The sequence below is a fragment of the Aptenodytes patagonicus genome, chromosome Z (genome assembly GCF_965638725.1).
Source record: "Aptenodytes patagonicus chromosome Z, bAptPat1.pri.cur, whole genome shotgun sequence".
NCBI lineage: Eukaryota > Metazoa > Chordata > Aves > Sphenisciformes > Spheniscidae > Aptenodytes > Aptenodytes patagonicus.
In genome coordinates, this window is record NC_134982.1 from 41,414,008 (window position 1) to 41,437,398 (window position 23,391).

Here is a 23,391-nt window from a genome sequence, read left to right on the forward strand (position 1 = left end):
CAAGGGGGTTTGATTTTGGGTGAGAATAGTCAATAAATCAAATTCTATGATGTTAATCGATATATAACATTGTATATCATCACTTCTATGGCAACTATATGTCATATCAATGGTATTACAGTAAGAATCACACAGATTAATGAAGAAAGAACTTTGATGGAACTGAGCAAAGCACAGTGATAATGGAACCAGAACTGGCTTCAGCATGCAACAACCCAACACCACACACCATCTCTCCTGCCCTGAAGGACTGTTATGACAGGTGGAGCCCAAAGTCATGGACTATATGAACTCAACAGATATTTTAGAGGGATGGCCCATAGGCTAAGGGAATGATATCTGTGTGTATATATACTAAAAGACAGGAAAAGTAGTAGTGATTAATGGGAATGTATTGGAGAGTGTGGGACCTGGGCATGACGTAGATGGTATAGAGTAAGGGGTGGATACTGTCCTGGTTTCGGCTGGGATAGAGTTAATTTTCTTCCTAGTAGCTGGTACAGTGCTGTGTTTTGGATTTGGGATGAGAATAATGTGGATAACACACCGATGTTTTAGTTGCTGATGAGCAGTGCTTACACTAGTCAAGGACTTTTCAGCTTCTCATGCCCTGCCAGCAAGAAGCCAGGAGGGGGCACAGCCAGGACAGCTGACCCAAACTGGCCAAAGGGATATTCCATACCATATGACGTCATTGCTCAGTATATAAGCTGGGGGGAGTTGGCCGGGGGGCAGCAATCGCTGCTCAGGGACTGACTGTGTCGGTTGGCGGGTGGTAATTGGTTACATCAAATTATTTTCTTTCCCTTTCCCTTTTTTGTTTTTTTCATTTGTTTGTTTTTCTCTCTCTCTCTTGTTTTTTTACTTTCCATTACAATTTTCATTATTATTATTATTATTATTATTATTATTATTATATTTCAAGTATTAAGCTGTTCTTATCTCAACCCATGAGTTTTCTTGCTTTTGCTCTTCCCATTCTCTCCCCCATCGCACTCGGGGTGGGGAGGGTGAGCGAGCAGCTGTGTGGTACTTAGTTGCTGACTGGGGTTAAACCACGACACCTTGGAAAAAGCCAGAGAAGGTAATGGCTTTCAGTTGAAAGTGTTCTGTCTTCATCCTATGCCCTGCCATTGTAAGAGAGGTTGAAATTACTCTCCAGGGCTACTAGTAGACCAACTTTTATTTTTACAGTGAGATTTACTGTCATCCTCCATTTTGGTTACGGTCATAAAATCTCTGCAAGGGGAAAATAATACACATCTCAACTTCTTTTTTCAGTTTTCCCCTCAAAGTCATAAAGTTATCCAACTCTCGGAAAGTCTTGAGAGCAGTGATCTCAGAAGACTTCTCTTCTACATCATAGATCAGGAAGCTGTGCTTAAATGTTTTCTTGTAATAGTCGAAACTATTTTGTACCACCAAGTAGGAACTACCAGCCCAAACACTGCAGATAACAGGGGCATTATTCCAAACACTGGTTACAGAGCGGCTGCTGTTCCATAGCACAACAGCAGCCTTCTGCAGCAAGCAAAGTGCCCTATACGTCTGCAGAGCGTGCTACGCTGCAGCACTGTGCAATTCCATTTACCTGAAGCTTTTGGGTCTCAGGAGACATCCTTCTGACAAACGAGGAAAAAGATGAGCTCTAGAAGACACATCAGGCAAAAAAACTTTCTAACGATTCCTGTGGTGTATTTCCCATAGAGCCATACATTCCAATTCTAGCTGTTTTCTTCAGATTAAGTGCTTTAGAGGCCCATAAATATATGCCCAAATATACTGTTGCCTTAGAGTATCACTAGAATATGGCAGAAACGGCGTTTAAGAAAAGTTGAATTACTCGGAACACTTATCTAAAGCACCTTTGAACTTTACAGCTGAAGATGCTCTATCCTGAAGAAAAATGTACCATGCTTGTATGAATCCATGTGTTTTCCACTTCCCAGGAACACTGCCTTAAAAAAAAATTATTTCCCTTAGTTTACTGTGACAAAGCAAGTAATCATCGTCCTATACCTACTAACAGTGTTTTGAAGCCATCAGGTACCCTGTGTTGCTCTTGGAGTGAGCAGGAAGTCTAAAATAACAAGCTTTATTCTCTTTCGACTTCTTTCTCTTCCCACGCTACCCAGGCTTGCATGACCTTCTAATTCCCTCTCTCCACAGCGATGCAACCTTTCCTGCCCTCCTACCCGCCTAGGTCAGTGCCACATCCTCTAAATGTAATAGCTTCATGAACAGCCAACAGACATGAAGTCTATTCAGTGTACCTATACCATCTTTGAAACGCAGTTTGGCATGCAGTACAGAAATGTTTAATCTTGAGGTTCAATGACCCACAGATCTGCAAACCTGAATGCAAACCAAGCTCTGGTCTCCAAGTCCTCCCTGTGAGGACAGCCAACAGCTAGTAGCAAGCCCTCAAAACGTTGAGCGTTCAGTTAGAAGATACTTGGGCCAGTGAGAAGCGCGGCAAACCCCCGGGCAGGCCAGGGCACGAGGGGGAACGGGTCTGTTGGATGTGGGCCACAGCCTATCACAGTGGCCTGAAACACACCTGTTTCAAGTCGACACCTTTGTATACTGCAGAGATCATTTTGCTCTCGGCAGAGTACATTTTACAAACACAAAAATCAAGAATTTTAAATCAGCACAGCTCACAGCAAACAGGACTGACTTCTCTGCACCGCCATCTAGCAGAAAGCAAGCACCACCCAGCAGGCAGTCACCCCTGCCTCCGAGGCTGCTGTCACCACAGCCCGCTCACGGCGTCTGACAGCCCCTAAGAAGCTGCCCGATACTTATTTGCCGTACACTTAGCATCGCTTTACACGTAAGACACTGTAAGCACACAAGAGCCAAGGGATCCCGCCAGGGCGCTCATGACGAGCACGTTCAGAGACGGAAGTAAGCGCCCCGATCCTCCGAAACGCCGCAGCGTGCGACGCTGAGGCACTCCGCACGGCTCCCGCGGCGGACCGGGAAACCTGGCGGCAACCGGCCGCCCCCCGCCGGGGGAAACCCAGCGCGCCCCCGCAGCCCCAGGCCGCCGGGCGCCTCACGCAGCCACGGCCACGCCCCCGGGCGGGGCCGGGCGGCCGGCGCCTCCCCTCCCTCTCGGGGCAGACGTAGCTCTGTGACGTCGCCCGGAACGCCGCCCTCCCCCGCCCCGCGGGCGGCGGCGGCAGCACGGGCAGGCGGCGGGCGCGCTCGCGCCTCCCCTCGTGCGCGCCTTCCCCCCGCCCCCCCGCAGCTCCTCACCACCCCTGGGCGGCAGCGCGCATGCCCCAGCGGCCCGCGGCGGCTGGGAGGAGCCGGAGCCGGAGCCGGCGGGCGGGCACGGCTCCCTCCTCCTCCTCCTCCTCCTCCCCCTCCTCCTCCTCTTCTTCCCCCTCCCCGCCTCCCTCCCTCCTGCGCCTTCCCGCCGCCCGCCCCCCGCGCACGGCGCGTCTCGCCTCGCGCCGCCGCCGCTGCGGCCGCCGCTGCTGCTGCGGGAACAAAGGAGGGAAGCGGCGGCGGCGGTGCCGCCAGCTCCGCGCCCCGCGCCCCCCCGCCCTCCGCTCTCCCGGCAGCCGCCCGGAGCCACCCGCGGCGCCTTCTCCGACACCCGCCGCGGGGTTTCTCGCCCCCGCCGGGAACAGGTAGGTGGGGGGCGGCGGGCTGGGCTGGGTTCCCCGGGGCCCTCACGGCGGCGGCGGGGGGTGCCCGGGCCTCCCCGCGGGCGGCCCCGCCGCCCTCCGCCTCTCCCGGCGGCCTTCTCCCGCCGGGCCCCCGGCGCGGGGGGAGGCCGCGGGGCAGTGCCGGCGGCGAGACAATAAGGTTTCCTTGGCCGCCGGCGGCGGGGCCGTGGTGGCCGGCAGCGGCGTGGGGCCTGGCGGCGGCCGGGTCGGCCGTGACTCAGGGGTTTGCGAGGAGCGGCCCGGCCCCGCCGCCCCGGCTGGGTACCCCCGCCCGCCGTCGCTGCTCCTCAGCCCGGCAGCCTCCGGGTCTTTTGTGTTCCGGTGTCCTCGGCGGAGGAGGGCGGGGGGGGCGTAATTAAGACGTACCGCGCTGCGGGCGCTTGGCAGTGGCTCCCCTTTTGTCTGACTCGCCCAGCCGGGCTTCACCGTCCTCGGGAAGCGCGCGGTGCCGGTCCGCCTTCTCCGTGTCGACCCCTCCGCCCCGCTATTCCCGAGCGCGGCCGTGCAGGGGCGAGGGCCCCGAGCAGCCTCGGTGAAGCCCCCTTTTGTTTTGTTTCTGTGTTTCTCGTTTAATTGCGGTCCCTCTTCGGGAGGAGGATGTTGAAGTAAATCAGCATTTAGGTCAGCAAGCCCGTCGCTCACGGAGTTCCCGGGTTTTACGGTTGATGTCAGCGCACGTTGGGGTCTTTATTTCCGTCGTTACGCTAAAATGTGGGCTCGCCCGGTGGGAGCGGCGGGGCCTGCGGGAGGGAGCCGGGCTGTGCCCGCCGCTTCGGGGATGGCCCGGCCGTCGCCTCGGGGGCGGAAGGGCGGCTTAGGTGCGAGGCCTGGGTCGCTGGCGGGATTTACGCTCCCCCCGAGTTCCGCTGATAACGGCGGGGGTGAGCGGCGTGAGTTGCTGTCGGAGTTGACACCCCGAGTAAAGGGGCTCCTTTTTGTGTCGGGAGGTCCCAGGGCTAAGCAGGAGCATCTCTGAGCAGCGAAGACCTCCTCCTGTTGGTGGTAGAACGAGACCTTTTATTATCATCTTCATTTTTTCTCCCCCCAAAGGGGAATAGTTGGGTTTAACCACCCACCCCCAAGGCTGTGGGGTGCATTTGTGGAAGGGTGGCCGCCCGCTAGGCCCCCGATCGCAGCCGGCCGTCCCCCGTGCGTGCCGCCAGCTGGCGGCGAAAATGGCTGTTGGAGATGACGGGCTGGTGATGCTGCATTTTCGTGACTGAATTTCAGCACCCGCGCTCCCCCCTGGAAGGACAGGCTAATCGGATTTCGCCGCCTCCTCCCGCCGCGGGCGTGCGGCGGGCCGCCGGGGCTCGGTGGGTCGCGCAGGAGCCGGCAGCCTGCGGGAGATATAAATAGGAGCGGGTTTCAGAGGGCCGGTGGAGGCGGCGGGGCGCCCCGGCCCGCGCGGCCGTCACGTCGCGGCCGTCTGACGGGCGGAAGCGCAGGCGCTCGCCCATGTGACCCGCCGCGGCGGGCGGGCCGGCCTGCCCGGCTGCGGGGGCTGCCCCTCCGGGGAGGGAAGCGGGGCCGAGCTGGCAAGGAAGGGTTTAGCTGCCCGCCGGTACGCCGCGGGGGAAGGCTGCAGTAGCAGGGTCGGCCGCGGTGAGTGCACGGCAGCCGGTTTCCTGCTGGCGGTAGGCGCTTGTAGAAGAAACGCGGATGACAGCCGGGGCACCTTCCCGGGCCTGGCAAAGCACGACTTCTTAAGCGTTGGGTAACAACGATTTGACCTTTCTGTTAGGGGCATGCGTTTCAAGTAGTGGAAGAACGTGCTGACAAAGGAGCTGCGGAGACTGGTTGGTGGGAGGTTACTACCAGCATTAGCACCTAAGGCTAGATTTAGTAAGTGGTGAAACGTGTTTGCAGCATGCTAATTTGGAAGTGGAGCAAGTCAGTTGAGGTTGGTGGTGGCAGTGTGTTTGACAGCACTTTGAGCTTACCTGCTGAATAAAAGGGCAGAAGTACGGTCTTTATTTGTATTACACAGACATAGGCCTACAGTATGGATGACAAGATTTTTTTAGATTTCTTTAAGTGGGTCCTGGTTTATTCTGACTCCCTTGACTGGTATGTATGGCTGTAAAACTGTATCAGAGTAAGTGTGAAGCTGTTTTGTAGCCCCGAAGGGAAACTATTTATACCTGGAAGGTATTAGAAAGGCATAAATGATACAACTATTTATACCTGGAAAATGAGGTCCTGTGGCCGCCAGCAGGCAAGCAAATGAATTTTGCTTGTTTACTTTCTCCTGCTCTTGGTTTACTTTGATCCCAGAAATTTATTCTAACTAGACAAAGGCAGCTGTCAGTTGCAGTTGTCATACTAGTGGAACATAAGTTTACTACTTGCAGTCTGGGATTTCTTAATTGAAAGAAGTATTTCTCTATACACTGTAATGAATTTGCTTTTGGTGGGTTTGACTTCTCGCAAGCATCAGCACTGAAATATCTCTTACTGTGACTGTTCCTGAATAGGAAGACAGCAATCTAGAGATTACACTAAAATGTCTCCAGGTGCTATGTACAGAACTTCTACTACATTTAAATTTTGGGAGGACAAGTGCAGTGTTCTTACGTGTCCTCAATTTGTGGCAGATTGCTTGATTACTGTGTTCCAGTTTTATTGCCCTTGGGAGTCAAGGATTTGGTTGCTGTTCACTTTTTCTACTAACCTCGCTTTGCAGAGGTTAACCAGCAGTGAAGGTGAAGTATTTTTATTCCGAACTTCTGCAGTTCGTGGCAGAGAGTTAGCGTTGTCTGCCTTTGGGAGGCTCAGAAGTCTTGCTATAACTTAAGACAAAGGATTTAACTGGCCTTTCTCTTTTTAAATGTGTAGGCTGTGTAATAGAACATATTCAACAGTGTAAAGTTGTTCATTTTATTTCTCTTGGAAGAGCAAGATCCAGTCTAAACTTATTTCGGAAATGCTCTTTAGATTCTCAGTTGAAGGGCCCGTTGTACACGTGTTGTTGCCAGGTAATACTTAATATGGGGTTTCATGCACAATTTAAGCTCTGTTCAATGGCCTTGTTTTGGAAACTCCTTCTAAAGATAGGAATACAGACTTTAAATGGCTGCTGCCAATACTTCAGGGATTTTTATTGTTCTGTTTGACAAATGTATTGTGAGAGTAGGAACTGCTAATAGTGGAATTAGCATCAAAATGATGCAAGATCAACATTACTGAAAAAGTGGGGCTCTTCTGCTGGAGTCGGGGAAAAAATAAGCTATGTTATTTGCCAGAACTGTTCAGTAGATACAAACTTGGTCTTACTGATTCTGCATATCCCTGTTAGTGCTCAGAGATTGGTAATAAAGGACTTTTTTGGCTGTCAAATTGAATTTGGTCATGATCTGCACATGCAGCTCAGTGCCCAACAAGTGCGTTATTTCTCAGTATTAGTGTGATGACACTTTTTCTTCTCTTAAAGGTTCATAATGATGTTACTTTGCAATACAATTGCAGCATTGAATGGTATATTAACATCCATATAACCCTCTTTAAGAATGCTGATATCACTGGGGGGGGGGGCAGGGTGAGCAGACATACTTTATTTCTATAACCCTGTAATTGATTTTGGTGACATGCCAGCTCCTAATGCAGTTCTTGGTTTTATTTACAGCATCGAGATGACTCAGGAGACAAACCAGACCCCAGGGCCCATGCTGTGTAGTACAGGATGTGGATTTTATGGAAATCCTAGGACAAATGGGATGTGTTCTGTTTGCTACAAAGAGCATCTTCAGCGACAGCAAAATAGTGGTAGAATCAGCCCAATGGGTAAGGGTGTGTGTTTTTCTTTTTTACTTCTTTTAAAAGAAAACATATAGAAGATGATGAGGAATCCCAGAACATTTTTCAGGAGAACTTCTGAAAGCTGAGTACTAAAACAATGAATATCAAAGAGAATACTAGTTTAAATCACAGTAAAGATAAAAATACACTTCTGAGTAATGTGTTCTGGTCAACTTGGCATTCAGCCATAACTTGCTTTCCCACTTGCCTCCTCTGTTAGCATATTCTTATACAATCTCTGTATTTTGGTTGTTAACGGTATAGGCTGTCTTTAAGTAAGAAGTAATATGCAGCAGCAGTGAAGATTGTATGCAAACAGTTCATAGCTGTGTTATGAGACTGTTTGACTAACATATATTCTACAATTTGTTCATAACTAACTTGTCAAATTCTTGTTATATAGGAACAGCCAGTGGTTCAAACAGTCCTACCTCAGACTCTGCATCTGTACAGAGAGCAGACACTAGCTTAAACAACTGTGAAGGTGCTGCTGGCAGCACATCTGAAAAATCAAGGTAAGATGAAGGTATTACTTTGAGGTTTGAATGAGCTGTGAGTGTGCAGCAAGTTGAAGGCCTGCAGCCATCCTGCCCTATTGCAGTGAGTTTCTGCAGAGGGAAAAGGGATGTTCTACCTGGCAGTGCTTTATGAATCTGTGTAAATGAGAACTGATTAAAATATTTGGTTTTGGACTGCTATTTAAAAGGATGTTCGATTTATCTGGAGAAATATTTCCTACAGGTTTGCCTGTTTTCTTCTAGGGAAACTAAAGTAAAAGATGTGTTTTGAAGATAGTAGAAGCAGAGGTCTACTGTATCAGTAGTAATTGAACAGGTAGTTTATTAATGGGTCCGGACAGTTTACGCTTTCATTATGAATGCAAAACTAATGTAAATTATGGGTTTCACTGTACTTAACAGAAATGTGCCTGTTGCCGCTTTGCCTGTAACGCAGCAAATGACAGAAATGAGCATTTCAAGAGAGGAAAAAGTAACACCGAAAACAGAGACTGAGCCAGGTATGTTTGCAGAGTAACACTGGGTACAGCTGGTGGCTTAACGGAAGCTGACAGTTTGTTTACTTTCTAAGTAGGCATCTCCTGTTGTGGTGATGGTCTTGAACTCTTACGATGATTGTTAAGGATGCTTTTTGAGTACTCTCTCGTCAGAATCAAGAAAAAGGACTAGTGCCACAATAGAGTTTCAAGATGCATGTTCAATGTTAGTAAAAAAAAATTGACACCTGTGGGGGTGGTTTTGGCTCCCAAACCTTCGTTTTTAAAAGTAAGGCACTCTAAAATTGCATTTGGGCAAGGTGTTCAGTTTTGAAGTCAAGATGTTGAGATTTTAGTGTATTATCTAGCAGTACAATTCCTGCTGACTCATGGCAGTCAAAATGGCTTGTTGTATTTGGAGAATGGAGCTTGTAAGAGAAGTGAGGCTGTGGGGGAAGGGAATACGTGATCTAAAAATACTAACAAAAGCTCTTTAGGGTTCTTGAACTACTTGAGTAATCAGTAGGTATAACCAAAGCACTGTTCTGCAGATGTAGGATACTTGCAGCCTTAATTGCTGGGTGTGGATTGACAATTTAAAAGTTTTATTCTTGTGCTGGGAGGTTGTAGCTGTAGTAGTTAAACTTTAAAGTGTAAACTATTTCTTGGAGGGAGGCAGGGAGGGGCAGTTTTCTTCCCTACAATTAGTGGGTGATTGAATTCATATCAATTTGTTCAAATGGATATCTTGACACACCTGTTCCGTACTTCTATGTATCCACACTTTTTTATTTAATTTAACAGTTCTGAAACAGTCTTAAAACACTAAAAGCTGATGTTTAGTAGGAAATCTGTTCACTCAAGCTGAAGATAAAATTCATTTTTTCAGTTTTGAAGTCAGTGAGATGAAAATTGCAGAAGATGCTACTCAGCACTGTACAAAAGTTACTTTTATCTAGATATATCTTTACCAGCAAAGACTGCTCTAACACCTGATATTTAATTGCTCAGTGTTTGTACAAAGGACTTTACCATTTGCAATAAGTCATGCTAAGTCAAGATTCTGTGGCATGTACAGTTATACATAATGAAAAACCCAATATATTGTATAGACTGAGAGGAGATTTTTGCAAGCATTAACTTCCTATAACTGATGTCATCTGAAGAGGCTTTCTGTATGTAACTGAGAAATAATTGAGACTTTGCTACAATATTTATAAACCCATCTTGCCTTGTTATGAATTCCTACCTGAAATGCAGCAAGCAGGAAAGAGGAATACATAAAATGGTAGCAGTGGTGAAGTAATAGGTGACTTTATTCTTATTAGAACTGCCCATAGGAATTTGTCATTTTGCCAGGTGTAAAGGACAATCTCCAGTTATTGTTGACATACTACTTGTTTTTCAGGTGCTGTGGGTCAACTGTATGATAGGTAGTGTCACACAGCATTCTATTGATTAGAATAGGGGAAAAAATCAAAAAGCAGCTCAAGATACTTTTGTCGTGTTGTAAATAATCTCGCAGGTTGAAACCAGTAAAAGCTGTCACAAGCTTGTGTAGATATCACTGGAAAAACTACCAGAGAACTTAAATGTGTCTGGAAGAAACTTGTGGAACAAAACTGCCTTCCTGAGTACATACCTGTAAATTTGTGAGACAGCCTCAGCTGCTGTAATGCCCGAGTTCCCTTTTAAGTGTTACGGTTTGGCACAGATTGTAAACAGCATAGGATAGTCCTCGTATACTATTCTTACGGTTTGTTGGACATCTCAAACACACAAAGTGTTGGCTGTATTCAGTGGTACATTCATCTGTCTTGCAGGCAAGAGAAGCTGGCCTAGACTGTTTATAAAAATCTCTGTTGTGTCTGGACTAGTTGCATTTTTCTTCTTTTTTTCCAGCATCATCCAATATGTGTTGGTCTCTCCTCTCAAGGAGGAACTGAAACAGTGGTAAATAATTCACATTGCCTCATAACAGCAAAGCTAATACTTTCTATGAGGTGTAATTCTCTAAGATAATGCCACAGTCATGCAGTTGCTAATGAAAAGAGTCTAGTTGTAAGCGCTGTCTGACGTTAGCAACGGAATTTCGTAAGCATCTATCAGATAGTAACAAATCATGAACAGTGTAGCCTTTGGCAAAGTAGCTTGTTCTCCTTTTAATGACTTCAACAGTATGAAGTCACGTTGTCTTCTGCCAGATTTTCATTAGCAAATGAAACTTTGGATATTTCCCTTACAAGCCAGAAAGTTAAAAATAGAATTACATCTGGTCAACTGACTTTGTTTTTAGCAGTCTGTGGCATAAAATTATGCTTGTTTGCTGTTGGAATTGAAGCAACTCACTTGAGGAGGTAAAGTTGAGAAAAATGAAACAATGAAGCTTAACAGGCTTACTTTTCTTGATTTTTTTTTTGTTTGATTGGTTTTTTTCCTTCGCACAGGTTGAGGTTGCAACCTGGATTCTCATTCAGAAAAAATCCAGTGCTAAGACAATTAATTGTATCTTAGTGTTTGAAGGAAGAAAGGCATGATGGATGTAACTGACCTAGGTGGTTGTAATTCACATGTCTAATGTGCTATGTCTTCTTGTAACTTGTAATTTCTTAGTTCAACTTTCTTGTTTGTTGCAATTTGATAATTGAACGGTGGCATGTGTTCAGTGCGGTTGTGTCTGAACTGCTCATAAGTCAGAGAAATCTAAAGGCCTTTTATGTCCAAACTCAAATTCATAAGTGGGCACCATTTACAAAATACTACTTAAGGGATTTTGATAAGCTTTTACACTTCTTATTAAGGATTGAATTCTAATACAGTCTTGACTGAAGACAGACCATACCCAAAGCATTCTAGAAATATGATTCATAGTTGCTTTTTTTGCTGTGCTGAGTTGCAAGAATTAAATGCAAAACCTAGCGAACTCCTTTACTTTCCTTGTGTTACACTATCAGAGCAATACATCTACCAAGTTGGTGGAGCCCTTCCTTAAGAAACATGGGGGCAGGGGGGCTTAGCAGGTATTCAAATGGAAATAAAAGATCAATACAAGAAAGAGAATTGAGTTACATAGTAACCACTAAAAATAAACTATTGAAAACAAGTATGTTTAAACAATCATATTGTTGCAAGTTACAGCATATTTTTAGCATTTTCTTGCACTTTCGTAGGTCATTACCTTTCTGAATGATGAGCCTCCAGTCAGGTCTGTTAGTGTTTCCAGACATAATTAGTATCAGCATGTGTATCAGAGGCTTGGGATTTTTTTCGGGGGGGGGGAGGGGGGGCGTTAAACCAATCAACAGCTCTGTTTTAGGGAGTAGTATGATTAGCTATCATTTTGTGAAGCCACACCTGCAGAGTAGCACTGCTTATAAAGAAAGAGAACCAGAAATTGAACTGATTATGGTCTTGTGTAAATTACATGTTTAAAAAATACCCAAATACTGCTAACTTACTATATAATTCCATCCATGTTGTAGCATACCCTTTCTGTTCCTGAATTAATCGGCCTCAGAAGACAGTAGGCAATGGTTGTTGGCTCACTTCTCTTAGCTTTCTGCCAATCCAATATCATAGAATCATAGAATAGTTTGGGTTGGAAGGGACCTTTAAAGGTCATCTCGTCCAACACCCCTGCCGTGGGCAGGGACATCTTCAACTAGACCAGGTTGCTCAGAGCCCCGTCCAACCTGACCTGGAATGTTTCCAGGGATGGGGCATCCACCACTTCTCTCGGCAACCTGTGCCAGTGCTTCGCCACCCTCAGCGTAAAAAATTTCTTTCTTATATCTAGTCTAAATCTTACCCCCCTTTAGTTTAAAGCCATTCCCCCTTGTCCTGTTGCAACAGGCCCTGCTACAAAGTTTGCCGCCATCTTTTTTATAAGCCCCCTTTAAGTAGTGATAGGCTACAATAAGGTCTTCCCGAAACCTCTTCTCTAGGCTGAACAACCCCACCTCTCTCAGCCTTTCTTCATAGGAGAGGTGTTCCATCCCCCTGATCATTTTTGTGGCCCTCTTCTGGACCCGCTCCAACAGGTCCGTGTCTTTCTTATGCTGAGGGCTCCAGAGCTGGACGCAGTGCTCCAGGTGGAGTCTCACCAGAGCAGAGTAGAGGGGCAGAATCACCTCCCTCGACCTGCTGGCCACGCTTCTTTGGATGCAGCCCAGGACACAATTGGCATTCTGGGCTGCGAGCGCACATTGCCGGTTCGTGTCCAGCTTTTCATCCACCAGTACCCCCAGGTCCTTCTCGGCAGGGCTTCTCTCAATCCCTTCAGCCCCCAGCCTGTATTGATACTGGGGGGTTGCCCTGACCCAGGTGCAGCACCTTGCACTTGGCCTTGTTAAACCTCATGAGGTTCACATGGGCCCACTTCTCGAGCTCGTCCAGGTTTCTCTGGCTGGCATCCTGTCCCTCTGGTGTGTTGACCACACCACCCAGCTTGGTGTCATCTGCAAACTTGCTGAGGGTGCACTTGATCCCACTGTCTGTCATTGATGAAGATATTAAACAGTACTGGTCCCAATACGGACCCCTGCAGGACGCCACTTGTCACCAGTCTCCATCTGGACATTGAGCTGTTGACCACTACCCTCTGGATGTGACCATCTAACCAATTCCTTACCCACCGGACAGTCCACCTATCAAATCCATATGTCTCCAGTTGAGAGAGAAGGATGTTGTGGGAGACCATGTCAAAGGCCTTACAGAGGTCCAGATAGATGACATCTGTAGCCCTTCCCGTCTCCGCTGATGTAGTCACTCCATCATAGAAGGCCACTAGGTTGGTCAGGCAGGACTTGCCCTTGCTGGCTGTCTTGAATCACCTCCTTCTCCTCCGTGTGCCTTAGCATAGCTTCCAGGAGAATCTGTTCCATGATCTTCCCAGGCACAGAGGTGAGACTGACTGGCCTGTAGTTCCCCGGGTCTTCCTTTTTTCCCTTTTTAAAAATGGAGGTTATGTTTCCCCTTTTCCAGTCAGTGGGAACTTCACCAGACTGCCACAGCTTCTCAAATACGATGGATAGTGGCTTAGCAACTTCATCTGCCAGTTCCTTCAGGACCCATGGATGGATCTCATCGGGTCCCATGGGCTTGTGCACCTTCAGGTGCCTTAGATGGTCTCAAACCTGATCTTCTCCCACAATGGGTGGCTCTTCATTCTCCCAGTCCCTGCCTTTGCCTTCTGCTGCTTGGGCGGTGAGGCTCGAGCACTTGCTGGTGAAGACCAAGGCAAAAAAGCCATTGAGTACCTCCGCCTTCTCCATGTCCTGGATAAGCAGGTGTCCCGTTTCATTCTGGAGAAGGTCCACATTTTCCTTTGTCTTCTTTTTAGCCCCGACGTACCTCTAGAATCTTTTCTTGTTGCCCTTGATGTCCCTGGCCAGATTTAATTCTATCAGGGCTGTAGCTTTCCTAACCTGATCCCTGGCTGCTCGGACAACTTCTCTGTATTCCTCCCAGGCTACCTGTCCTTGCTTCCACCCTCTGTAGGCTTCCTTTTTGTGTTTGAGTTTGTCCAGGAGCTCCTTGTTCATCCCTGCAGGCCTCCTGGCGTTTTTGCCTGACTTCCTCTTTGTTGGGATGCATCGCTCCTGAGCTTGAAGGAGGTGACCCTTGAATCTTAACCAGCTTTCTTGGGCCCCTCTTCCCTCCAGGGCTTTGTCCCATGGCACTCTACCAAGCAGATCCCTGAAGAGGCCAAAGTCTGCTCTCCTGAAGTCCAGGGTAGGGAGCTTGCTGTGCACCCTCCTTGGTTGCCCTAAGGATCTTGAGCTCCACCATTTCGTGGTCGCTGCAGCCCAGGCTGCCCTTGAGCTTCACATTCCCCACCAGCCCCTCCTTGTTGGTGAGAACAAGGTCCAGCATAGCACCTCTCCTCGTTGGCTCCTCTGCCACTTGGAGGAGGAAGTTATCATCGACGCATTCCAGGAACCTCCCGAATTGCTTATGCCCTGCCGTGTTGTCCCTCCAGCAGATGTCAGGGTGGTTGAAGTCCCCCATGAGGACCAGGGCTTGTGAGTGTGAGGCTGCTCCTATCTGTCTATAGAGGGCCTCATCCGCTCTGTCTTCCTGGTCAGGTGGCCTGTAGCAGACCCCCACCATAATGTCACCTGTCCCTGCCTTCCCTTTAATCCTGACCCACAAGCTCTCGGTTGGCTCCCCAGGCAGAGCTCCATGCACTCCAGCTGGTCATTGACATGGAGGGTGACATCCCCTCCTCATCTCCCCTGCCTGCCCTGCCTAAAGAGCCTGTATCCCTCCATCCCAACACTCCAGTCATAGGAGCCATCCCACCATGTCTCTGTGATGCCAATAAGGTCGTAGCCTTATTGGCTATGATAGATATGATTAGATTATGAGTAGATAATATGATTAGAGTTATTTTACAGCTGTCCTGGATTCAGGTTGAGACCTTGTTATGGGTTACCCTTACTTATGTTGTAGCTTACACATCACAGATAGAATGAGTGTGTTTTTCAGTGTGTTGCAGGTAATATTGTAAGTAATGTGCCGAGTAGACAGCTAGTTTGTTATATGGTAGGCTCAAGATGTTAACTACGTGATATTCCTTAGGTCTTGTTGTAATAAGTGCCTTGTTAATTCTGATTTGTTTTCACACATGGCTATAGTATTTTAATCACGTTATCATCTGTAGACAGTTCCTTTGTGGCTGTTGGTAAAATTGTCTGATATAACAACTGTCTTGTGTTGAAAATAATTAGCTCGTCTTCATGTTTCCCATGTCTGCTGTAGCTTCAGTAGATCCCTGTGATTGAAACAATTCTGAAATAGAACCTCATAGTCTCTTCTAAGCCCTGAAGCTGTCCACCTTGGAAAGTAAGACTGGGGACCCAACTGTTGGTCCTGTGCTTGTTGGTTATAGGATGCTATTATTATTTTAACAGTGGTATACCACAGACATCAAGTCTTCATAGTGACCAAATTAAACCATATTTCTGTGTGATACTGAAACTGGGGTATCTTTACATTGTATTAGTGTAACAGTAAAGGTATTCAATACACCTGTTAAGAGTTGGGCATTTGGAAGATGAGTTGCATGCTGCAGAGCACCTCCATTCCCTTTCTTTGGCATGAAATGAAACATGACGGAAGTGTGTTCTGCAGCCTTTCATCATGGGCACCTGGGTTGGCATAGTAATTGTGGTTCCTGAAGAATAAACTGTTTATGCTCAGGAAGCTTGATAAAGCATAAGTAGTACTGTCCATCTTTTCAGACTAAAATTTTGTATATAAGTCTGTTGTGTTAATATGCAATATTAACATATATAGAGATTAACATTAACAATTAACAATATTAACATATATAGAGATTGCACAAACTCTAGTGCAGCTTTCTTCTCTGGTACTGCAGAAGTGCAGTCTAATGTCTTTCTGATGATTTTTTGCTTTACCTTTTCTCTCATGTTTTAATTTTTCCAGTTCTTCCATGGTGGGAGTTGGGGGTTAGCTTCATCAAGTCAGAATGCTTAAATCATCTTTTTTTTATGCTTTCAAGACTTTGCTCCACTGGTATGCTTACCACTTACTAGTACCGTGAAAGTCATGCAGTTCAAGCTGTTGGGATCTTATTCTGGTTAATTTTTGTTCAGTCAGAGAAGCTTCTAAAAACTTACTGGTGTTAACTTTGGTAGCTCTTTCTGGTCACTTTTGATATGGACAGGGTTAAAAAGTAATATTGCTTTATTTTCATCAGGTTTTGTTCAGCTGAAACACTGGATTCATTCCTTTCCGGTGTGAAATCTCAGTGGGAAAATACCTACAGTAGGCATGCTCTTTTGCAGGAGCCATACTGGTTTATATAAGGAAAACTGCTGTCAGTTTTGAAAATGCTGTTCTTAAAGTGGTTTTTAATTTTGAGTGGCAGTCCCACATAGTCACTGTGGCTTAATACTTTGGGTTCTGAGCAGAGCTTTGTTCTCTAGTTTGTAGGACCTTTCTGCATGTAGGTTGAGTAGCCGTTGTGCTGTGGCAAGTGGCTAACTTCTCTCATCAGTGGCCTTGCTGTTCCCACATGCCTTTTGTAAAGATGCATCTTATCTTCAGACACGTGAAGGAAACTTTCATGATGCAATGCCTGTATTTGTATGGGTTTTTTCAGGCACCTCTCCAATACTAGGATTATGTTAGTCTTTATTATCCTAGCAGATAGGTGATAGTTTTCCTTGTGCATGATAGTAATGCATCTTACAGTGCCTACAGGTAATAATTTAAGACCAAAATAATAGCTAATAAAGGCCTGCCCAGTTCTGCAAATGTGTCGCTCCTAAGTTTGTTTTTTTGGCCTTGTAATAGGAGAATGGTCTGGTAAAATTCAAGTGAAGTAAACCTCCTCGGGTAACCTCTTGAGTCAAAGGTTGGAAAGGGAAATGACCAAAGTGATGGAGAGGGGTACATGCCAACAGGAACTCTTAAAGTGATAAAACCTGTTTTAGTGCTGAGAGGTTTGCTTCATCTGAACACTGCTACTGAGGAAGCAAGTCTACAGGTACCAGTAACCACTATTTTGCAACTTTCAGCACTTGTTCAATTATTCATTCCATGGTGATCATATAGTCATCATTTAGAGCACTTTGCCTGATGGGTAGCACTGTGTGATTTCTGGCATAAAATAAATTTAATATATTGAGGACTGGAATTGTACTTGCCCGGTTGGATTTGGCTTCTATGCTGAAGGAAGCCTTTTGTGACAAGCGGTTGTCAGGATAGTATCTGATGAATTTATATTGGCTTCTGATGTCATGGCAGAACAACTACAGTTTACAGTATTTTTCATCTGAGCCACAGGTTGATGAAAAAGGATTTTTGTTCTGAGCTTTAAGTAAGGGGCAGGGTAGGCAGCTTTGCCTGTGTCTTGGCCATTACTCAGAAGCCCTTTTATGATGATGAGTTTTTATCATGTCAAACCTTCAGACTTAACTGCTGGTGTAAAAGAATAGGAGAATCCTTTATTCATGGAGAGTAATAAATTGAACATTTTAGTTTGGATTTAGGGGACTATGTCCCATCTTGTCTTGGGACTTTTTAGTGCTCATTACTGCATGTTGTGTACTGTTTTTCCTTCTTGGAACGTGTTTTAGTTGTGGAGAAGGATCCTGTTCAGCAGCCCTTTCAGGAAATGTGCCTCTGTAGTTTCTTAGGATCACTTTACAGTTCCTGGAACAGTTGTAACAGTTTCTTCATGGAAAGGAGGAAGTATACCTGTAGTAGTTGGTAACATTTTCCCTTAGATGGATTTGTTCTGTCTTTGTTTTGTGGTAGTGATCTACTAGGCTATCTCCTTGCCTTGGTGATTGCTGGGAAGTTGCTGTTTCCACTTTTGCTTCCTTGTTGGCATGTTAGGCAGTAATAAAGAATCATAGGATCGTTTAGGTTGGAAAGTACCCTTAAGATCATCAAGTCCAACTGTTAACCCAGCACTGCCAAGTCCACCACTAAACCATGTCCCTAAGCACCACATCTACACAGCTTTTAAATACCCCCAGGGATGGTGACTCAACCACTTCCCTGGGCAGCCTGTTAAATGCTTGACAACCCTTTCAGTGAAGAAATTTTTCCTAATATCCAATCTAAACCTCTCCTGGCGCAACTTGAGGCCGTTTCCTCTCGTCCTATCGCTTGTTACTTGGGAGAAGAGACCGACCCCCACCTCGCTACAACCTCCTTTCAGGTAGTTGTAGAGAGCGATGAGGTCTCCCCTCAGCCTCCTTTTCTCCAGGCAAAACAACCCCAGTTCCCTCAGCCACTCCTTGTAAGACTCGTGCTCTAGACCCTTCCATGAGCTTCGTTGCCCTTCTTTGGACATGCTCCAGCACCTCAATGTCTTTCTTGTAGTGGGGGGTTGCTCCTCTTCTTGTTTTCATTTTCTTTAAGTGCATGTTGTGAGTGACTTTTAGGTCACCGTTGATTTGCCCCTTCTGCAATTTCTTTTGCATCTGACTGAAACAGTGTGCATGCTCCTAGGGCTCACATTAATAAGTTGGTTCTGATGCAGATGAAGCTTCCCCCCTGGCTAGCTATACACCAAATTGCAAAGCCTGTGAGCATTTCTGGTTCCTCGTTTTCATCTGCCATGGCTTACGATTAGCATTTCATTTTTAAACAACTTAGCAATATAACAAATCTAAAAGGAGTTTGACTGTGCTTTTTGGGAGGTGTTTGGTCATTTTTGTTTAAGGCCATAGCTGATGGCTGTTGGCCAAGGTGCGTAGTATCCAGCAGGTTACACTGTTTGTGATACCACTGGTTTTTAACTTGGTTTTTGGTCACAGGCTCTGAAATAGATTAACTGATACCAAACACTGCTTTCCTTGGCATTTAGAGACAAGTTCAGAGGATCTTATCTGTTCATCTAGAAAATGTTAATCATCAAGACAAAGAAACTGGTTTCTTAAAAAAAAAATAGCAGCAGCAGAAATTACTCCAAAAAGTACCAATAGCAGTAGTGATTGTAGTGCTAGTGCTGTAATAGTTTTCATATCCCTCAGACTTGGCAAAATAGCACTGATGCTGAACTTCCCAAATTTTTAGAAAAAGATCTATTCAAGGTGACAAAAAATAAAGGTAGTAAATGGCCTTAGTTGTTCATTAGGACTGTTGCTACAATGTATAAGTAAAGTATAAGAAAATATTAGCAACCATTGTTTTACTGCATGAAATTTTTTGGTGATGAGCACTGAAGGTTCCTTGTTACCTCTGAGAGCTTGTCACTTTTTCTGGGGGTGTTGGTCGACAGCCGGCTGAACATGAGCTGGCAGTGTGCCCAGGTGGCCAAGAAGGCCAATGGCATCCTGGTCTGTATCAGAAATAGCGTGGCCAGCAGGAGTAGGGAAGTGATCGTGCCCCTGTACTCGGCACTGGTGAGGCCGCACCTCGAATACTGTGTTCAGTTTTGGGCCCCTCACTACAAGAAGGACGTTGAGGTGCTGGAGCGTGTCCAGAGAAGGGCAACGAGGCTGGTGAGGGGTCTGGAGAACAAGTCTTATGAGGAGCGGCTGAGGGAACTGGGACTGTTTAGCCTGGAGAAAAGGAGGCTGAGGGGAGACCTCATCGCTCTCTACAACTACCTGCAAGGAGGTTGTAGCGAGGTGGGTGTTGGTCTCTTCTCCCAAGTAACTAGTGACAGGACGAGAGGAAATGGCCTCAAGTTGCGCCAGGGGAGGTTTAGATTGGATGTAAGGAAAAATGTCTTTACTGAAAGAGTGGTTCAACATTGGGACAGGCTGCCCAGGGAAGTGGTGGAGTCCCCATCCCTGGAAGTATTTAAAAGATGAGTAGATGAGGCACTTAGGGACGTGGTTTAGTGGGCATGGTGGTGTAGGGTTGATGGTTGGACTCGATGATCTTAGAGGTCTTTTCCAACCTCAATGATTCTATGATTCTATGATTTTAAATCTTGTTTAGATCATGAAGTCCTGACTGGGGGCTGTCTTGTACAATGAATTGTGAGGCTTTCTAGGTGTTAGTGGTAATAGTGAGCTGGTTTTTTTTTTTTAGAATACCTATGAACATGGTAATGCAAATGCAATTTTAAAAAACAAGTATGAAGAGTAAAGATAGAAAAACAGTCAACTGTTTCTTCATGTCTGGAAAAAATCCAGTTTTCATAGGATACAACACTTACTGATCCAAAAGAATCTCAACTAACAAATCCTATTTGTGTGCATAAAGTTGATTACAAATAAGTCCTTAAAGCTTATATACTCCATTTATTCTGGAATGTGTTTTGTAGTTTGTTCTATTTTAGAACAATAGATGTCATCATACAGCAGGGGGAGTGTCCAGGAAAACTGTACCAGGACCAGGTGTTAAAATTGTGTACAAACGCACCTCTCTCCGCTTTCCTCTGTTCCAATTTGGATACGAAGAGGATATTTTAAAAAAAGTTTGTTCAAAAAAAATACTTTTTTAAACAAAATTAACAGATTTACAAAAGTTCACAAAAGGACAAATTTTTATCTTTCAGAGAAACTTAAGTAAAAGGTGACTCAAGTTTGTCTGAAGGTGTTCATGACAGAGGCAATTGAAAAATTACTCATTCTGACTATATGTAGTTGAACGCTAAAGCTGAATACAGTACAAAAATACAGATATTCAATGTAAATCTGCACTTCGTTCCTTTAATCACTGAAAGTGTCGAAAACGTGAGGGCTTTTGAACTGTGTGTTTTGTAGCTGTGTTCTGGATCTGTCACAGAATCAGTGGCTTGCTGGCTGCTGTCTTGATGAACTGTTTTAGGCATCTGACTTCAAGTGTAGTGGCAGAGTAACCCAGTGCTATGATAGTAACACATTACTGAATTTCATTTGTTTCTAAAACATGTTCCTATTAGTTATATTCTCTAATATATCCCCTCTGTTCAGCAACTTTAGCCATGACAATATTATTGTTTTAGATTAAAAAAATGATACGATCACGTAACATTTAAAGATTAAATGTGTACATGGAACTTCTGGAGTGGTTTCCAGGCTCTTAACACCTATATACACCTGTACAGGTGTAACAAGTGCCTTATTTTCTAGCTGGTGGAACTGTGGGGAAAATCTGATTGTCTTGTGTAGAGCCAAAAGGGAAGAACAGAGTACCTAAAAATCCCTATTCCTGATTTACATTTTCATAGACTAGTCTATGTAGTACTTTAGACAACAAACATCAGGATCTTAGTAGGGGGAATTAATTGTTAAGAAATACATGCATGCTACTGAATAGCTAGTGAAGTAAAGAAAAGGAAATTTAACCTTTATTTCCTTTGCTTGCTTTAACAGTTGTTACTCAACCAAGCCCATCAGTTTCTCAGCCTAGTACTTCGCAGAGTGAAGAAAGAGCTCCTGAACTGCCCAAACCAAAGAAGAACAGATGTTTCATGTGCAGAAAGAAGGTTGGCCTTACAGGTATAAGAACACTTTGTCAATTTTAAACAGATCTGTATGATTAGTTGCCTCTTGCTAGATTAAACTTGATGAAATATCTGTACTGTTAAACTTATTTGCTTCTTCAGAATCCAAACAACTTAGTACAGCTGTTTGTTTTTCTTACTCTATATGTCAGGGTAGATGAACATACCCCTTTCGTAGTGACTGAGCCCTTAATTTACAACTTAAATATGAAGCTTCCTAGTGATGTTGCTTCTTTTTCTATGTACAGGATTTGACTGCCGATGTGGAAACTTATTTTGTGGACTTCACCGTTATTCTGACAAGCATAACTGCCCGTATGATTACAAAGCAGAAGCTGCAGCAAAAATCAGGAAAGAGAATCCAGTTGTGGTTGCTGAAAAAATCCAGAGAATATAAATTAACCTGCTTGTGAAAAGACTGACTGACTTTTTGTTTTGTTTTTAATATATCCTAGGAAAACACAAAAGAGCAGGTGCATGACCATTTTCCTTTGTTCTGCAAAGTTTTACTTTTAGTCTTGTCTGTCTTAATGATATTTCAGAATGTTTGGGTGTTTGCTACAGGCAGAATTGGATAAATACAGCCCTTGAAAATATATATGCCCTCCCCAGAATATAATTGGATGATCAGAAACCTGCACAGGAATACACATGCACAGAGGACAGACTCTCTAGTTCACATGTGCCGAACAGATGTATGCTATCTGCATGTTTGCAGCAGATCTGCCTTTTGAGATGTGTTTGAGGTATGTAATCTTTGGCTAGTGTTACGTGCCTGTTTTGGAGAAGGATACATCAAAAAGGTTGGCAGTCTACTATCATTTAAAACCTCATTCTAACTTTAGTTTCCACACTCCATTGTTTTCCAGCAGAATGTAAGCTATGCAGAGGGGTCCACCATCCCAGTAAGATGAGTGTTGGTGCCATATTTAAGAAAGTCATTTATCAGTGGCACTGAGAAAAATGGAAAAAATCAGATATGTATGAGAAGAAAACTGTTTTGGAAAAGACTACATTGACTTCAGAATCATGAAAATAGGTTCCCAAAGGAAATGTCCTGCTAGGAACTTATGAACTGACCTGCAACAGAGTTGTCTGCTTTTCCTTGCATAGCTACAAATGTTGTGTAGCACAATACTGTAAGATTGGTTTACAAAAAAGTTACATATGTTTTTAGACATACCACAAGCGACATATCTGATGAGTAAGTTGCTGAAGTATTAGAGCAGTTTATTATTCATATACTAATTATGTTCTGTGTGTTCTGAGTTCAAAAGAATATTAGGAGTTAATTTTTTCTAGTTTTAAATGTAAGTTGCACCATTCTGCATGGAAAACCATATCCGACATGGCTGCTGTAGACTTCAGTGGTAGCTGGAACCACTCTTGGAGGGCTGCTTTATCATTTTTAATTGTACTTGGGTGTAGGACTGTAGTGTTCTTGGGTGTATTGCATGGGCTGCATTATCTACAGCATTGTACAATAACAACTCTAGAAAAGACAGTATACTTCACTGATGCTTGTCTGGTAATATCACTTCTGTGTTATAATGGAAGGGGTTTTTGTGATGTATGAAACTTGTGTTTTTTATATAAACAAGTACGGTTTAGACTAGTGTTGTGGTAATGCCTGTTCTCATCTGTAAATAGTTACGTATGTACACAAGGCGCTACTCCTGAACTTCTGATTTTTACTAGCAGTGTTCAGTCTTAGTTTTTACTTCACTATTAAAAGCATCAGGTTTTTGCTTCCAACTTTGTTCTTCTGAGTTATTAGATATGCAAACATGTACAGATAGTTCATATTTATGTATTGCACATAATCATGCTACCCAGCATCTATGCTATATTGTATTATGTAAATAATAAAAATCATGTACAGAAGGAAATACTTCCTTTTGTGATAGTTCATTGGTTCTTAGTTATTGCTGTAATCAGAAGGTGACTTTATAGAGGTTGAGGTACAAAGTTAGTACTAAGTTCATATAGATGTT

At 44.8% G+C, this 23,391-nt stretch overlaps 1 protein-coding gene across 3 annotated transcripts; it reads left to right on the forward strand.

The window, feature by feature from the left end:
- Window positions 1-3,578: 3,578 nt before the first annotated feature.
- On the forward strand, window positions 3,579-23,286 carry ZFAND5 (zinc finger AN1-type containing 5). Of its 3 annotated transcripts, none has more exons than XM_076363223.1 (6): window positions 3,579-3,644; window positions 7,309-7,466; window positions 7,885-7,996; window positions 8,402-8,499; window positions 21,267-21,392; window positions 21,646-23,286. In XM_076363223.1, exons 2-6 carry the CDS (start codon window positions 7,316-7,318, stop codon window positions 21,792-21,794), a joined length of 636 nt encoding a protein of 211 aa, XP_076219338.1. In that variant the 5' UTR covers window positions 3,579-3,644; window positions 7,309-7,315; the 3' UTR covers window positions 21,795-23,286. The 3 variants fall into 3 exon arrangements, with proteins under 3 accessions (XP_076219338.1, XP_076219341.1, XP_076219339.1); XM_076363226.1 differs by lacking the exon at window positions 3,579-3,644 and adding an exon at window positions 5,208-5,288; XM_076363224.1 differs by lacking the exon at window positions 3,579-3,644 and adding an exon at window positions 5,336-5,400.
- Window positions 23,287-23,391: the final 105 nt, after the last annotated feature.

Excerpts from the sequence above, each read along its gene's own strand:
- ZFAND5 (XM_076363223.1), top strand. The coding sequence starts at position 7,316 with ATGACTCAGGAGACAAACCAGACCCCAGGGCCCATGCTGTGTAGTACA. Across the intron at positions 7,997-8,401 it reads AGCACATCTGAAAAATCAAG|AAATGTGCCTGTTGCCGCTT; the intron begins GTAAGATGAAGG and ends TGTACTTAACAG. Across the intron at positions 21,393-21,645 it reads AAAGAAGGTTGGCCTTACAG|GATTTGACTGCCGATGTGGA; the intron begins GTATAAGAACAC and ends TTCTATGTACAG.